The sequence below is a fragment of the Trichechus manatus genome, unplaced genomic scaffold (assembly GCF_000243295.1).
Source record: "Trichechus manatus latirostris isolate Lorelei unplaced genomic scaffold, TriManLat1.0 scaffold00052, whole genome shotgun sequence".
NCBI classification, from domain to species: Eukaryota; Metazoa; Chordata; class Mammalia; order Sirenia; family Trichechidae; genus Trichechus; species Trichechus manatus.
In genome coordinates, this window is record NW_004443988.1 from 5,608,636 (window position 1) to 5,627,598 (window position 18,963).

General features: G+C 38.3%; 1 protein-coding gene across 6 annotated transcripts in view; it reads right to left on the reverse strand.

Moving 5' to 3' along the window:
• Window positions 1-18,963, reverse strand: part of ASXL2 (ASXL transcriptional regulator 2) — a 197,758-nt gene that overhangs the window by 56,807 nt on the left and 121,988 nt on the right. For 3 of the 6 annotated variants that reach the window (XM_023732420.1, XM_004377581.3, XM_023732421.1), the window contains 2 exons: window positions 12,660-12,768; window positions 8,046-8,196 (listed from right to left, as the gene is read on the reverse strand). In XM_023732420.1, coding sequence (XP_023588188.1) covers window positions 8,046-8,196; window positions 12,660-12,768 — 260 coding nt within the window. Of the gene's footprint in view, window positions 1-5,159; window positions 8,197-12,659; window positions 12,769-18,963 lie in introns of those variants that run through there. The other 3 variants (XM_023732422.1, XM_023732423.1, XM_023732424.1) reach the window with 2 other exon arrangements.

Genomic DNA, 18,963 nt, shown 5'->3' on the forward strand with positions numbered 1-18,963 from the left:
CCTCTGTGTATAATCTTTCTCTTACTTATTCCTTCAACTTCCTTCTTTCAAAGGATTGTTACCGTTAATTATTTACTCACGTAGGTAGTTATTTTCTGTCTGAATAAAAAAGGGACATCATTTCATATTTTTCCTCCTTTAAAACAACTAGTACAATGTTTTGTTTAAAAAAGAAAAACAGCATTTCCAATACTTCTTAAGGCTGACAAACCATTTAAGCCACTGCTATTCAAATATGGTCCATCGAAACCACTGCTATTCAAATGAGGTTCACAGACAAGGTTTTCTAGGACTACATCTTAAAATGCATAAACATATAAAAATAAAACCTTGTTGGAAAAATGGACATTGAAACTGCATTTTAACTACATTAAGGCCTTATTTATAATGTTTTCTTATTGGTTAAGCGGCACTTATAGAAAAATAATCACTCACGCTTCCTTATTATTAGTTTTACTGTATACTTTAAATGTCACCCTACACCAAGGAAATATACTACCCACAGCATGATTTTCAACAGCAGAATGGAAATGAATTGTTTTAATCTATATACCAGTGACTAGAAATCAATTATACTAACTTAAATATGATGAGTAGAAAAACAAATCAAAGATGCCAGTATATTAACTCAGATGCTAAATGGACAAGAAGATGAAGTCAATCAGAAAAGGTCTATAAACAATAATCATATTCCTCTTGGTATGCAGTTATGAATATTGGGACAGTCACCATTATTACCACTCTCTCCCTTCTCCAATCCATAGTAAAACCAAAATCCATTGCCGTTGAGTTGATTCCGACTCATAGCGACCCTATAAGACAGTGCAGAACTGCTCCATAGAGTTTCTAAGGAGCACCTGGTGGATTCCAACTACAGACCTTTTGGTTAGCAGCTCTAGCATTTAACCACTACGCCACCAGGGTTTCCAATCCATAGTACACACTCTAATTTCCTTAAAACACTACTCTGTGCACACCAATAACCTATAAATAATGGGACTAGCACTAAAGATTAACAGTTTGATCTCAACCTCATTCCCTCCACAAATTCCCTCTTCCATCCAAAATTATCTTCCTTTGGCTTTCTGAAAACACCAAACACATTCCCATCTTCCTGCCTTTATATATGTCATCTTTCCATGATACATCCCATCTTCCCTAGTGATTAAACTCTTCAAGGAAAGGACTGTATCTTAGAATTTTCTGTAGTTCATTCAATATTTAGCAAATATGGTAAAGCTGACTACTCCCCCCCCCCCGTCATGCTGCCATAATATGATAAATATAAACACATGTAACCTATTAAGTAATTTGCTAATTATCTCCTTATCTTTCCATACCTCTAGATATGCTGAGAGAACTTTAAGGGTAGGGTCCACACCTTATAAATTTGTTCCCCAAAAAATTGACAAATTGTGCATACTGGAGAAAGAATGAATGTGGCAAGTAGTTGAATAAAGGTATATTTAAATAGACTCATATATTTAAATATATAAGGTATATTTAAATAGACTCATGTTGGTGAAGAGTACTGAATATACCATTGTTTTAGTCATCTAGTGCTGCTCCAACAGAAATACCACAAGTGGATGGCTTTAACAAAGAGAAGTTTATTTCTTCACAGTCCAGTAGGCTACAAGTCCAAATTCAGGGCGTCAGCTCCAGGGGAACGCTTTCTCCGTCGGCTCTGGAGGAAGGTCCATGTCATTAATCTTCCTTTGGTCTGGGAGCTTCTCTGCGCAGGAACCTCAGGTCCAAAGGACGCGCTCTGCTCCCTGCACTGCTTTCTTGGTGGTATGAGGTTTTGAAACTGTGAATGAATAGAGGTGTGGCAGCGGCAGAGAACCTGCAGCAGCACAGAAGGGGCAGCAACAGAGAACCAGCAGCAGCAGGACCAGGAGACCAGCCCGAGATGGTGCTGGAGCCGACCCACGGAGCAAGAGAGCTGAGTGCCTGTGCGCCGGAGGCTTCCTGGCGGAGTGGGGGCCTTCGGGCACTTATCGGTGGAGTTAGGCTTGCTGACCCAGAGCGAGGGAGCTGAGTGCCTGTGTGCAGGAGGCTTCCTGGAAGAGTGGGGTGCCGCCAGGCACTTAATCGGTGGAGCTACTGAGCTTTGGAACACTTGCACTAGTAGGGCAGATGCGGGCGTGAGGCCCGAGGGCCAAGAGGCCACAGGAAGCAGAAGCTGAAGAGACAAGGAACACAAGAAGCCAAGCCGCCTCAGTCTCAAAAGGTATGGCCAAGACCTCTGGGGTTTCAAAGGGTGGAGCCATGGCCCCTGGTGTTTCTATGGGTGGAGTTGTCACTCCGATGGACTATGAGAATGGTGCACCTAAAGCCCAGGGAGCAGAGTTGCCGTCCCAGTGGGCCTGGAAGGTGGAGCTGAAGCCCAGGGCCGAGGGGCCTCCACTCAGAATCCGGAGACTGTGGCCAATACCTAGAGTCTGGAGGGCAGGGCTATTGTGTAAACTGTCTCAGAGAACAGAGGATTCTTTTCAAAGCCTTGAGGGCTAACATAATGTGTTCTGCTGACTTGCCTGGTGCCTGTTACCCCTTCTTCTCCTCCAGTTTCTCCCATTTGTAATGGAAATGCCTAGCTTGTGCCTGTTCTGCCACTGTAACTTTGGAAGCAGATATCTTGTATTCCAGATTTCACAGATGAAGAGGAATTTCTGGAATTTGGACTTGGAGTTAAGACTTTTGCTATGATATGATGAGATGAGTATATTTTGCGTGTTGCAAGGATATGAATTTTTGGTTGCCAAAGGGTGGACTATGATAGTTGGGATTGTGTGTCAACTTGGCTGGGCCGTGATTCTCAGTGTTTTAATGTAATCACTCCCATGACTGAATATACTGTGAGTAGCCAATCAGATGAAGGGGAGTCTCCTTGGAGGTGTAGCCCGTATCTGTATATCAGCAGACGTTCTGGCTTCTTGCTCTCTCTGGATCCTGCGGCTGCTTCCTGTCGTCTCATCTCCCATTCTTGGGACTTGAGCTGTCAGCTTATCTGCCGAACCTGGGATTCGTTGAGCTGCACAGCCTGTGAGTGGGAACCCTGCTCTCCGACCTGCTGATCTTGGGCTTGCCAGCTTCTGCAGCTGTGTGACTTGGGAGAGGCCTCCACCCTGATCCACGGACTTGGGACATTCTAGCCTCTACAATCACATGAGCTGTTTCCTTGATATAATCTCTCTCTATATATACATATTTACACACTTTATTGGTTTTGCTTCTCTAGAGAACCCAGCCTAAGACAACCATGGACTGCCAAAAGAATGAACAAATTTGTCTTAGAAGAAATATAGCCAGAATACTTCTTAGAAGCAAGGATGTCGAGACTGTATCTCACATACTCTGGACATGTTATCAGGAGGGATCAGTCCCTGGAGGAGGACATCATGCTTGGTAAAGTAGAGGGTCAGCAAAAAAGAGCAAGACCCTCAATGAGATGGACTGACACAGTGGCTGCCAACAATGGGCTCAAACATAGCAACAATTGTGAGGATGGCGCAGGACCAGGCAGTGTTTCGTTCTGTTGTACATAGGGTCGCTATGAGTCAGAACTGACTCGACAGCACCTAACAACAACACAATACTACTTTGGTATTGTAAGTAAACTAACGGTCGAAATAATACTCCTCAAGGTTATATCATAATCAATTATATCATAATCCAATGTGGAATGGGCAACAGATTAAAAGCACTCTTATTTAAGAACATTTTTATCTGTTTAGAAACAAAATGCTTGCTTTCATACATGCACACACAACCAATGATTAACAAATTCTGACCAAAAGATCAGCAGCTACTCATTATTTGATTTAAAAAACCAAAGCCAACATCATAAAAGGAACACAGTAACCTAGTGTATTTTTTTTAAAGCTTAAAATTAAGTGATTTCAGGAAAAAGAAAAAAAGAACATTTAAAACAAATTTTAGAACTTGAAACTCATCAAAGCCAGTTTTACATAGTCAACTGAAGTATTTCCAGGTTGTTGGATATTTATGTTCCATCTACTGAGTATCAGTTCAGAAGGAACTATTTTTCAGATATTTTATAACACTGAGAATTTTCCATTTCAACAGATGATTATTACACTGAATCAGTTCAAAAGGATGTGGACTATTAACATTAGATGCACTTGAGTTAAAATCTTTAGTAAATAATCTCTGACTGAAATTTTTATTTTCACCTGAAGACATTCAATGGGTCCCTCTGAAGTAGCAGAGAGACTATCAGAAACATTTGGGGAGTAATGTCAGAATGGAAACTTCACTGTCAAAAGACTGATAGTTGAAGGACTGATGAATTTTGGAAACTTCAGTTGTAATCTTCAACAACAGTAATTCTTGTCTTAAGGGAGAGTTTTTATTCCAGCAATAGTCTTTATAGAAATTTCATTTCTAGAGGTTGTGGACCCTTTTTAGCTCTAAGCCTTTTCTTCACGTATCAAGGGCAGTCTACTCCAAACTGGACAGGCTGTGGTTCTTGAATATATTCAAACAGTCCCCTGCTCAAAGATGAGAACCAGAACACCTTCCTTCCTTCTGGATACCTTGACTATCTAAGTCCTAACAGCATACCATCTTCTTTAATACGAAAGAGCTAAAAATCTCCAACCCAGCCACCAACAGCCAACCGCAGAGAAGAAAAGAACATCTCCCAAAGGTCTCTCCCCACATATGTTAACTTTTCCACCCACTATACTTTTTAAATGCGACATTACTATACATAATCACCCCTGCTCAGTATATTAGCATATATACAATGCTTTTTACAGGTAGGCGGGTCTATGATATTTTAAGTAACTTCAGACACAATATGCTTCAAATTCCTGATTTAAACTAGTTCTGAATAAGCAGTAAAATTTATATTAGTTCATGCTCCAGGAAGTAACTGGTAATTCCTTAGAGATGAAAAGGTATAGTTCACATAATTAATTTTACTCCTCAAACACTTTAAAAGCAGACCAAAATCTAACAGAACTTTTCTGTATCAGAAGATAAAAACAGTACTTCTGCAGCTGCTTCACGCTGTAATTATTTATGTTTTATTTTGGGGAAAAGGCAGAGCCGTCACTTATCTCTGATTCTACAGGAAAACAACAGAAATAGCTGATTTTAATAGTCATTTGTCTGGAGTTACTCCATCTTACCTTGGCTTGGAATTCCATACAGCTCCCCTCTGAACATTGTTTCCTGTCTGAAAATTTAGGAACCAAAACTGCAAACTTCTAAGTTCTTTCACTTTACATAGAAATCAAGAAACTAGTTTTAATACTGGACCGAATTTCAAAGTCAGTTCGCTGTTCCTAACTGGCAGAAACATATAGCTATCAAGAAAGCTTCCATCGATTTTTAACTAGAAGTATCAGTTTTGCTGTCTGAGCTCTTTATTTTTGTACATAAAAGGAAGTGGGTTTTGATACTATCTCAATGTGCTTCCTGTCTTACAATGCATTTGAAATAAAGTGATGTCAGAATGAGAGTAAAAGCCCTAAATAAGAAAAAGGAATAGGCACAATTAGTTTGCTCTACCTTTATTGATAACTGCAACTGATTTAGAACTGCTCTGCAAGCCAAACACTGCATGCTACTACTATCAGTGCTGAATACACATTTTCACTTTACAGTGTTTAAAGAGAATTCATAAATATGTAATATATACCTAAAAATTTACATGATAGCTATGCCATATACCATGTGTATGACATGAATGAGAGATGCACATTCTACAAAAGACTAAATCATTCATAATCAGTAGCTTAGAATTTATCCATTTCTTGAGGATATTAGATCTGCTAAAGTAAACATAGGAGCCCTGGGGGTGCAGTGGTTTAGCTCTCGGCTACGAACCAAAAGGTTGGTGGTTTGAAGCCACCAGCCACTTCGCAGGAGAAAGATGTGGCAGTCTGCTTCCCTAAAGATTACAGCCTTGGAAACCCTATTCTGTCCCACAGGGTCGTTATAAGTCAGAATTTACTCGATCGTAATGGGTTTGGTTTTGGTTTCAAGTAATCATGAATTACATGAGACATCAAAGTGTACCTCTCATCCCCACCTTCCAAACTGCCCCATTCGAGAATGGTATTCTCAGTTTATCTGGATAAAATTAAAATAGACTACCCATAACCAGAAAAGAAGTTTACAGAACGTCTTTTCTTAATATAAACTGAGGATGAATATTCAATACTGTAACAATTTCCAGAAGAGGAATGAATCAAAGTCAGTTCAAAAACAATTGACTTGGACCACAATTTTGAATTTGCTATTAGCTTGCTGTTAATGTCCTCCATTATTATGCCAAGTGTAAGACAAGGTTATGTTATTCAAATCTACCTACTAAGCTACTGACAATGGTTCTACTGATAGTTCTTCCTGTATCATAATACATCTATTCAAATTCTTAGAGACAGCTATTAATCACTGTTAGCTCTGAGCAGAAGAAACACAGATGTAACAGTCACTATTCAAAACAGCTACTGCAGTATATGGTACCTCTTGAGAGGCGAGGACTCCCTAGTATATCCCAAGACCATGACTTTGTGCCCAGGTAATTAGACCTACCTCCTTTAATATTGATTTCCCTGTTTGCAACGCCATCTAGAGCATGATTCTTTCTAATTGCTTCCCTTGGCTGATGATTTGGCTTGGTTCCTAATCTTTGATCAACAAGTTCCAAACTTAAAAAGAAAAGTTTAAAATGGGGAGAAGCAGAGGAGAGACAGAGCCCTTCTCACTTCTGGCTCCCTTCTTCCAAAAAAGGTCCTTAGTGAACCTGGAGGAATGCAAGACCCTGGATCACTCCTCCTTCCACTACTGACAGAGATCACTTCTAAAACGTACATCAATACTGGTCAGAGGCACCAGCTTTGTCTTGCCTTCACGCCATTTGTTCCTAACACCTGAGGTCAGGGTTGCTCTCTAACTGGTTGTGATCTTAGAGTTAAAATCCCCTGATTACAAAGTTTGTCCAAACTGCATGAGTAGTAGCTACACTAGACAGAGAACACAGATGATGCCACAAATTATTTCAATTCTCTCCAGGAATGGCATATATATATGTTAAAGTAGGGATGGTAATTAATCAGAATTATTTTTCTGACACAAGCATTATCAACACTTCAAAAGGCACTTAAAATTAATGAGTCAAGTATTCCAGTAAACATTACCCTAGCTCCTAGGTGCAAAAACAGTTCACCTATAACTCAAAACTAAGACAAAATCCAAGCTAGAGGAAATTTTGGATGTCTATTTTGCTCTGGGTTATCACTACGTCAGTTCTTGTGAAGGAACCATCATAAGTTGACTTAAAACTTACCTTGCTACGTACAGCTAAATCTATACATTTTAAGACAAGGAAGATTTGCCTTCTTCAAGAAAACTCTAACAAGAAGCTACAGAGTAATTAGCAGAAATAGGCAATAAAACTGGAAAGACCATCCCAAGGAAGCTGCAATAACAAGGACATTACTCCCTAAAGGAAGTGTTTTGGGTGAGCTATTAGGCAAATACCAAGAAGGGATGACAGCAAAGACCAACAGACTAAACTTAGTCTTTGCTACTAGAAATGAAAAGCATTCTTTTTTCAGAAAAGAGAGAGTTGTGTTAGAGCAATAAGTGCTCAAATTTTAGAAGAGAGGATTAGAAAGGCAAATAAAATAAAAGTATCCTAAAAAAGGACATGGATGGCCAAGAGCTAAGAATAAACCCAGGTAAAACCTATAGTCATGGTGTCCAATGTGGCAGTCACTAGCCACACGTGGCTATTTAAGTTAAAATAAAATTAAAAATTCAGTTCCTCAGTCATACTATCCATATTTCAAGTCCTCAATAGACATGTGTGGCTAGTGGCTATCTTGGTATGTTGGATGGTATAGAGATAGAACATTTTCATCACTGCAGGAAATTCTGTTGGACTGTGCTGTAGAAGGTAAAAGAAAAGAGACTGGCTGACCTGGAGTCTGGGAAAAGAGGGACTACTAATAAAGGCATTTGTCTTATAACATTCAGTACTTTAGTGAGGGGTCAGGTGGATTTACCTTTCCTTTTCCACCTGCTCTTTTTTCCCTCCTTGTTGCTGCCACCATCACTGCTGCTGCTGCTGTTCTCAGAGCTCTGGGAATCTGACTGACCATCACTGCTTTCTTCTGAACCTTCTGATAGTTCTTTCACCCCATCCGGCACATCTTTCTGAAAATGTAGGCATCCAGTTAGAATTAATCATTATCACTGCAGCAAACAGGAATTAAATTTCTGATTATGTATTGTTGCAAGCTAACTGTGCTGATAATTTTTAGTATTATAGAACTCAGTAGCAGAATATCTTCTGAATTCCTGTCATTTCTTTTTCTTTGAGTCAAATTAGCTAATGTTTCCATCCACACCCAAAGATACAAATGATACATGACATTCACATGCAGGCAAAAAAACACTGGCTTAAGTTAGACAAAGACTGGACAGATATAAGTCCAGGTAAATGATGAAATGTTCAGAATAAAAAAATTATGTTATGACAGTTTTGTAAAATGTATATACAGCCATGTATATTATATACGTGTGTGTGTATGCTATGTATGCACGCATTCAATGTATGTAAGTATCACTATGTGTTATGAATTCAGAGTCTGGACAGCAAGAGACAGGCAATCATTTAGAAAAAAAAATCACATGGTTTCTGCACTTGAATAGTGAGAATGCTGATCAGAAAGGATACCTGTTGTCAACATAGTATGTGAAAGACATAACAGGGTAGTTACAAGATCAAGGACTGGGAAATCAAGGTTTCTTGGGTTTGAATTCTAGCTTTATCTTTTCCTAACTCTGCAGCCTTGGTCAAAGTGTTAACCTCTCATGCCTCAGTTTCCCTGTCTATAAAATGGGGGTGATAATAGTATCTACCTCAAAAGATTATTCTGAAATCAAATGAGTTAATAAATGTAAAATGCTTAGAATAGTTCCTGGCATATGACAAGAGCTCAATAAATATTAGTTATTATTTACATGTTTATGTAGTACACAAAAAGACATACATATACCAAACCAAAAACCAAACCCAATGCCGTCGAGTCGATTATAGTGGCCCTATAGGACAGAGTAGAACTGCCCCATAGGGTTTCCAAGGAGAGGCTGGTGGATTTGAACTGCTGACCTTTTGGTTAGCAGCTGGAGCAGTTAACCACTGAACCACCAGGGCTCCAGAATATAACACCTGCAAAAAGTTGAACTGGTAAAAGTTGTGTGATAGATATATTTACAACAATGACAAAAAAAGAAAAAAAGAGAGTAGCTACTGAAATTGCTTATGTACAACCAAACACCTAATGGGATGTGGTTCCTTGATCTGGAGGTTTAGGGTCATGGTTTCATGGGACATCCCAGTTAACTGGCCTAATAACATGTTTAGTGCTTCTGTTCTACCTCCTAGTTCACTGCATAGTGCCTGAGGTCTTAAAAGCTTCCAAGTGGCCATCCAAGGCACAACAATTGGTCTCTATTTGCCTGGAGCAACAGAGAAAGAAGGAGAGTCAGGAAAAGGAGGAGGATATGGAATGTGCGGCTAATCGCCTCCATGAAAAACTGCCTCCTTTGCCATGAGATCAGAAGAACTGGATGGTGCCTGGCTACCATTACTTAACGTTTTGATCAAAGATTCCATAGAAGAATGCTGATCAAAAGAGGAAAAACGCAGAACAGAATTTCAAATTCTCATGGACTCCAGACTTCCTGGAGCCATGGAGGGTGGATGAACCCCTGAACCTACTGCCCTGAGAAAATCTTTAAACCTTAAACCAAAAAAGTCCCCTGAAGTCCTCTTCAAACCAAACAATAATTTAGCTTAACTGGTTAAAAAAAAAAAAAAAAAAAAGTCTGCCTTGAGCATTATGCTCTTTTAAGAACTATATATATAAAATCAAATTGACAACTGCAACTCAAAAGATTAGATGGGAAATTAGGGGCAGTGAATTTATGTTACTGGGGCAGAACAACTCAGAAAACGGGGGTGACAATGGTTGTACAACTCAAAGAATGTAATTAATGTCACTAAATTGTACATGTAGAAACTGTTTTTAAAAAAAAAAGAATGTTGACAGATTGTGATAAATGTAACTAATATCACTGAACAATTTGTGTGGAAATTGTTAAATGGGAACCTTACTTGCTGTGTAAACTTTCACCAAAAACTCAATTATATATATTTTTAAAAAATATATACATATAAACACATTAGTGAATACTGTTATCTCTAAATTATACAACTATGAATGATTCTTTTTTCTCTTTCAATACTTTATTTTCTCAAATAATTTGTTTTTATAATCAGATCAAAAATAATTCTGACAAAATGTGACCCTACAATTTGCACCCATATGACATTATAGACAAGACCATAACTCTGATCTTGTAACTAACACTTAACTTTGCACTTAAGCTTATTTATGTCCTAGTGCCGTTACTCCCTGAGCCATCTCTTATGTTACATATGTTCTTAAAATACATACTCTGTATTCTTCTGTTCTTTCCTTCAAAATGCAGAATAGCATTTATAGTTAGTTGCCTGCCAGACATCCTGACCTGTAGATTCAACTAGTATCTTAAAACAAATATAATTATCTTCTTTTCCTAAACTTGTCATCCCTCCAGGATCAAAAGCTCATGTCTCAAATCTTAGAATCATTTCATCCTCTTTTACCCACTTCAAATGCTATACATTTTATTTCTCTAAAACCCCTTGCATCCCTCAGCTTAAGCCCTGGTTATCTCTTCCAAACAACCATAACCACCTTTTCTGCAAGTTTCCTTGCTTCATACTCTTATATATCCTACTTAAATTATCTTCCTAAACATGAATTTAATTGTGCTATTCTGAAAAACCTTCACCGTCTCCTCAGCACACAAACACACATACACGCACACCCTAAAATTAAGTACATTTTGTCACTATGCAATTATTTCAATAACTATAATGTGAGATTCATGAGATCAGGGACCACAGTTTATTCCTCATTAGAGCCTCGACAGCGTCTAGCATAGAGTAGGCATTTAATAAATGTTATTAATACTATGGAAGGACCAGAACAGTTAAAACCTAAAAGAAATGCAGAAAACTCCATGTGGGAAAAGAGCCCTTAACTCCAGGAAGTTCAACAAAGTATATAAAAAGGAGATACCATAGGTACGTTAAATCTTTTCAATGTGAGTGAGTTATATACAACTACACAGTACACTGATGACTACAACTCAAAGTTTAAAAAGTAAGAGAGGACACAGTCCCACATATACATGGACACTGTCGTCGCCTGTCAAGCATTCATTCTCCTTCTGCTAATGAAACCCCTCTGAATGTCCTTTGGGGTATAACCCCTCTCCTCAATTCATCTGGCTTGAGTGAGCTTAACCTCAACCTCCCATCAAGGGCATTCATGAACCTAAGACCGGCCAGTCAAAAAGATTTGATATATTTGACAACAGTGACCATTCAAGTATAGACACACGAGCCAAGCCAAACCAATTTAGTCAAATCAGAAGTAATTGAAAGACTCTTGCTTTAGTTCCGGGGACTCTTCAGTGGTTAAGAGCTATGGCTGCTAACCGAAAGGTCAGCAGTTCAAATCCACCAGGCGCTCCCTGGAAACCCTATGGGGCAATTCTACTGTGTCCTATAGGGTTGCTATGAGTCGGAATCAACTTGACGGCAACGGGTTTGGTTTTTCTTTTTTCCTCACCAGACATAGAACTCACAGAGTAGGAGTTGGGAATGGAGTTATGTATGATGAGGAAAGAACCTGTCTGAGAATGAAGTCCAAGCCATCATTTGAGACTCCTGCACCCAGCTGGGTTACCCTAGATTTTTGAGTTACATGACCGAATAAATTCTGTTTTACTCAAGCTTATTTGAGTTGGGTGTTCTGCCACTTGTAATTGAAAAGACACTGATAGGTACAGGTCCCTTCCCATTGTTAAGAATCAGAAATTAGCAAGTTTGTTACAGTGGAAAGAATACGGGTTTGGGAGTTCATTTAGATCTGGGGTCATATTCTGGTTCTGACATTATCTGGCTAACAGTGGACAAAAAAATTTAGTGTTCTGAACTTTGGCTTTCTCCACCATAAAAAAGGAATGAATAACCACAACTCCAAATGTAGTCAAGAATTACATGAGAAAGCATCTAGGCAGTATGCTCCACATTAAGCACTCTATTCTCCAAATGTTGGAAGGCTCTTTAAACAGTCAATGTGAAGTCATTTTTATTCCATTCTTTCAAGATCATAAAAAATAAAAAATAAAGTTATTTCTCTAACCTACCTATAGACAGTTATGGGTAGAAAATGTACTGGCTACAGGGCTGAAAATACAGTGAAACCTGTGAACCAGAACTTGACAGAACTGCCAGGTCTCGCAAGTTTTCCGCCTTTACAGGGTGTAGTCTTACCACTTATCTATTGCTCATTTTAGTGAAAAATACTTGAGTTTTCCTTCTCTGACAGACTTCCACCTTACATGGGTTCCGGCTTTCATAGGTTTTACTTATTACCTCGTCCTGAAAGTAAGCACTTCAAGAACAATAGAATTCTATCTATTTGACTCAAATTTTATTTATATGTAATCACGTCTTGTCTTCTCTTTTTAAATGACTTCTCAACAAAAATATTTACCTTCAATGTATACACTCCCATTCTACCTGGAACCTTATAGAAGATGCCCTCTTCACCTCGGGAGTTTGTGTGTAGCATTGCATTCAGGCATGCAAGAGGGGAAGTCCCACTGTAAAACAGAACAAAGCAAAACACACACACAGATTAGTTTCCATCTCTGAACATCCTCTGTAACATTGACTTAAAATTAACAGTCAGCATTCATTTGACTTAAAACACTTTTAATAAACTATACAAAGTCTATCAATCTACAGAGAGGCTGCCATGGAGAAAACGATGTAAAAAGTCATTACTATCCATACAAAGAAAAATCAATTCCTTAATTTTCTTTACCTTTATTTAGTATTTAACATTTAAGTCAAGGAAAATTTATCTCACAGAAGTAGCACAAATATATTTTATAAACATTCTATTTCACTTAGCACAAGTTTTAACCCTCTAGAATTAAAATGGCGAAAACACACACATACACACACAAACACAAACAATATTAACCCCCTTGCATACTGCTGTACCAGACGGAATCTGAGTTGTGAAACTAACACATTTCAGTAGCCTCTTACATTTAAACTGATCACGAGATCACTCGAAAAGGTATTACACAGGTGTCTGAATATTTTATCTTGTACGCAGTAACATGGTTAAATGTTTATTTATTTGAGTATACATTTGTTGTATTTTCTGTATTTTAGGTATATAATAAATTATCTGTAAAAAGTAGACATATTATTTTCCTTTCCAACTGTAATCAGATTTCATTTCATGTCTTTTTGTACATATCTACCAAAACAACAGCAATATAAATTACTAAAGAGCATTCTTGGTTTGTTCCTGTATTAAGGGAGTGCCACAAATGTTTCACCACTGAGCATCATGTTGTTTTTTTATTTATCACAATTATTCACATATTAAGAAAGAGCAAAGCAAATTATAAATCAGACACATGTTTAACATACACCAAATGGAAGCAACATGTATTAAAGAGTTCAGTATAAATTATCAAATTGTAGATTAACTAGTATAAAATAGAAAATAGTAATTGTTTTTCTCAAATGAATCATTAATCTTCAGCTTGTACACAAGAATTATAAAAAATCAAGAAATTAGATAATATTGAAATAAAAGCTTCTAGATGAGAACAGTATTCAAATATAAAAAACTAGAAAAATATTGTTAAAAATCAAGTACTATCAAAAGGTTATGAGTTGTAGTATTTAAATACGGTGCTGTAGTATTTAAAGAACATGTTCATTTTTCTAAACACCAAAAGCATCATTAGATAAAATACTAAGACATTTAACACAAGAAAAAATATACAAACAAACATGTGGAAAGTCCCTACCGTAGCAACCATCTAGAAAGAATCAGTTAGTGGTCTAGAGTCTCTAACTGCAGATGTATGGCATACCTAAACTTGTTTTAAAATTTTTCTCATAATACCCAAGGGACTGTTGTTCTGAGTTGTCGTCGAACTGATTCCGACTCATGATAACCCCGTGTGTGCAGAGTAGAACTACTCCAGCGGATTTTCAAGGCTGGGACCTTTCAAAAGCAGATCACCAGGCCTGTCGGCTAGTAGTCGAACGCTTACTTGTTTGCACCACCCGGGGACTCCTAAGAAGGCAGCTTAACTGCACATTTCAAACCCTTCTCCCTCTCAGTTCTATGCTCGTGCTACCCAAAAACCAAAATAAGCTTATTAGAATGGGCTGCTAGATATTTTCAGTATACCTAAGGATAGGAATTCTCTGTTGGGAAAAAAGGGGCATGGGTCCACTCTCCTTGGGTACTATGAAAGTGTTGAGGGTCAAAAACTAGAGACAAGGCTTGCCTTTCCCATAACACAGATGGGAAACAACAAATAAAATCTTTTTGGTGAAAGAAGTGTTATGCATATCCAGTTGATTTTCATAATTATGTTTATCTAATTTGGATATATATATAATATACAGCAATTCCAATCAAAATCACCAAGTTTATATTAAAAAAACACTAAAATTGTCAAGAAATTTCTAGGGGAAAGAATGATGAGGCTTGCCTAAGAAGACAATAAAATGTATGCTAAGCCACTATTATTGAAGCAATAAGCTACTGGGGCAGGAAGAGATAAATGGACAACTGAGCATTCTCACAGACTGGTAGTGGAATAGAGTAGAAAATGTAAAAACAGATCATAATAAATGTAAAAGGTACTATTTCCATTTAGTGGGAAGAAATTAGGGTCATGCCATGATTACCTGTGGTTTTATACCTGGAAACTGTTCTCCCTTCTTCTGGAAACAGTACTTAAAATTTCCTGTGAAATATTATCCCTCTCCCACTCTGACATGTGGTTTACAGGAACTTAATCCCATGCTCATTAGAGGGGTTAAACCAATCAACATATTCCATTTCCCCAGTAAGTGACATTCAGGAACACATACATGACTTAATCAGGACCAATGATCTAAGGGGCTATTTCCTTGGGCATTTTTGGAAAAGAAATACACTCTCAGGGAAGCTTCTGAAAGGCAACCTCTCTCTTCCCCTGAAACCCGTGGTATAAGGAAGAAATTTTCATAGTTATATTGTGACCATTAAGAAAGGATCTGAAATGGTGGTGGAACAACACACAAGACAAACAGAGAAAGGACAAGGCTATGAGTATGAAGAGAAATATAACATCAAAAAGGGCAGAACTGAGAAACAATGCTTTAGACATATCGCTTGTGCCACTGTATCAAGTCTTCCCTTAAGCCAACACTACCTTTGGAATTTTGCTGAAGTTTGTTTTGTTTATTATTATTTATTTAGAAATTGCTTTCATTTTTTAATATTTTTTAATTTTTTCCCATATAAAAATTTATACATAGTTATGTGACTCTAACTGCTCTTCCCATACTGTGACAGCACACTCCACCTTTCCACCTGATTCCCCATGTCCATTCAACCAGCTGCTAACACTCTCTGCCTTCCCATCTCACCTCCAGACATAAGCTGCCCGTTTGGTCTCTTGCATCTACTTGAGCTAAGAGGCACACTCCTCACGAATATCACTTTATGTTCCATAGTCCAGTCCAATACCTGTCTGAAGAGTTGGCCTCGGAAATTCTTTTAGTTCTGGGATGACAGAGACTCCAGAGGCCATGCTTCCTGGGGCACCTCAAATCTCAGTCTGACCATTAAGTCTGGACTTCTTACTAGAATTTGAGTTCTACAACCCACCTTTCTCCTGCTCTATCCGGGACTCTCTTTTGTGTTCTCTGTTAGGGCGGTCATTGGTGTTAGCCAGGCACCATCTAGTTCTTCTGATCTCAGGCTGATGAAGTCTCTGGTTTATGTGGCCCTTTCTGTCTCTTGGGCTAATACTTTCCTTGTGTCTTTCGTCTTCTTCATTATCCTTTACTCCAGGTGGTTGGGACCAACTGATGCATCTCAGATGGCTGGTTGCAAGCTTTTAAGATCCCAGGCGCCACTCACCAAAGTAGGATGCAGAACATTTTCTTAAGCTTTGTTATGCCAATTGACCTAGATGTCCCCTGAAAACATGATCCCCATACCCCTACCCCTGCTACTCTGTCCCTCAAAGAGTTTGACTGTATTCAGTAAACTTCTTAGCTTTCATTACTCCAGTTGTGCTGAATTCCCCTGTAGTTTGTGCTGTCCTCCCTTCAGTTAAGATAATTCTTATCTACTATCAAGTTAGTAAATACCCCTCTCCCTCCCTTCCCACTCTCATAACCATCCAAGGATGTTCCCTTCTGTGTTTAAACCTTTTTCTAGAGTTCTTATAATAGAGATCTTATACAATATTTGTCCTTCTGTGACTCATGAAATTCACTCAGCATAATGACCTCCAGCTTCCTCCATGTTATGTTGCACGGCTTCATCGTTCTTTATCATTGTGTAGTATTCCATCGTGTGGCTATACCATAATTTGTTTAGCCACTCATCCGCTGACGGGCACCTAGGTTGTTTCCATCTTTTTGCTATTGTGAACACTGCTGCAATGAACATGGGTGTGCATATATCTATTCGTGTGACGGCTCTTATTTCTCTAGGATACATTCCAAGGAGCGGGATAGCTGGAATGTATGCTACTGTATTTTTAGCTTTTTAAGGAAGCGCCAAATCAATTTTCAAAGTGGATGTACCATTTTATAATCCCACCAACAGTGTATAAGTTTTCCAGTCTCTCCACAACCTCTCCAGCATTTATTGTTTTGTGTTTTTTGGATTAATGTTAGCCTTGCAGGGGTGAGATGATATCTCATTGTAGTTTTGATCTACATTTCTCTAATGGCTAGTGATCGTGAGCATTTCTTCATGTGTCTGTTAGCAGCCTGAATATCTTCTTTGGTGAAGTGCCTGTTCACATCCTTTGCCTGTTTTTTAATTGGGTTCTTGGTTTTTTTGTTGTTTGCAGTATCTTGTAGATTTTAGAGATTAGACGTTGATCAGATTTGTCGTAGCCAAAATGTTTTTCCAAGTCTGTAGGTTGTCTTTTTACTCTTTTGGTTAAGTCTTTTGATGAGCGTAAGTGTTTGATTTTTAGGAGCTCCCATTTATCTGATCTCTCTTCTGGTGCTTCTGTATTGTTACTTATGGTTTCTATTGTGTTTATGCCATGTATTAGGGCTCCTAGCGTTGTCCCTATTTCTTCTTCCATGATCTTTACTGTGTTCGATTTTATATTTAAGTCTCTGATCCATTCTGAGTTAGTTTTTGTGCATGGTGTGAGGTATGGGTCTTGTTTCAGTTTTTTGCAGATGGATATCCAGTTGTGCCAGCACCATTTGTTAAAGAGACTGTCTTTTTCCCCAATTAATGGACTTTGGGCCTTTGTAAAATATCAGCTGCTCATAGGTGGATGCATTTATGTCTGGATTCCCAACTCTGTTCCACTGGTCTATGTAGCTGTTTTTGTACCAGTACCAGGCTGTTTTGACTACCATGGGGGGTATAATAGGTTCTAAAATCAGGTAGCATGAGGCTTCCCACTTTGTTCTTCTTCTTGAGTAATGCTTTACTTATTTGGAGCCTCTTCCCTTTCCATATGAAGTTGGTGACTTGTTTCCCCATCTCATTAAAAAATGCCGGTGGAATCTGGATCGGGATTGCACTGTATCTGTAGATCACTCTGGGTAGAATTGACATTTTCACAATGTTGAGTCTACCTACCCATGAACAAGGTATGTTTTTCCACTTATGCTGGTCTATTTTGGTTTCTTGCGGTAGTGTCTTGTAGTTTTCATTGTATAGATCTTTGACATCTCTGGTTAGATTTATTCCTAAGTATTTTATCTTGGGGGCTATTGTAAATGGTATTGATTTGGTGACTTCCTCTTCAAGGTTCTCTTTGTTGGTGTAAAGGAATCCAACTGATTTTTGTATGTTTATCTTGTGTTCTGAAACTCTGCTGAAATCTTCTATTAGTTCCAATAGTTTTCTTGAGGATTGTTTGGGGTTTTCTGTGTATAAGATCATATTATCTACAAATAGAGATACTTTGACTTCTTCCCTATCAATTTGGATGCCCTTTATTTCCTTGTCTAGTCTAACTGCTCTGGCTAGGACCTCCAGCACAATGTTGAATACAGTGGTGATAAAGGGTATCCTTGTCTGGTTCCCATTCTCAAGGGGAAGGCTTTCAGACTCTCTCCATTTAGGATGATGTTGGCTGTTGGCTTTGTATAAATGCTCTTAATTATATTGAGGAATTTCCCTTCTATTCCTGTTTTGTTGAGAGTTTTTATCATGAAGGTGTGTTGGACTTTGTCAAATGCCTTTTCTGCATCGACCGATAAGATCATGTGCTTCTTGTCTTTTGTTTTACGCGATGGATTACATTGAGTGTTTTTCTAATGTTGAACCATCCCTGCATACCTGGTATAAAACCCACTTGATCATGGTGAATTATGTTTTTGATATGTTGCTGAATTCTATTGGCTACAATTTTGTTGAGGATTTCTGCGTCCATGTTCATGAGGGATACTGGTCACTTTCTTTTTTTGTGGTGTCTTTACCTGGTTTTGGTTATCAGGGCTATGCTAGCTTCACAGAATGAGTTTGGCAGTATTCTATCCTTTTCTATGCTCTGAAATACCTTTAGAGTAGTAGTGTTAACTCATCTCTGAAAGTCTGATAGAATTCTGCAGTGAAGCATCCGGGCCAGGGCTTTTTTTTGTTGGGAGTTTTTTAATTACCTTTTCAATCTCTTCTTTTGTTATGGTTTATTTAGTTGTTCTACCTCTGTTTGTGTTAGTTTAGGTAGGTGGTAAGCTTCTAGAAATTTTTCCATTTCCTCTAGGTTTTCAAATTTGTT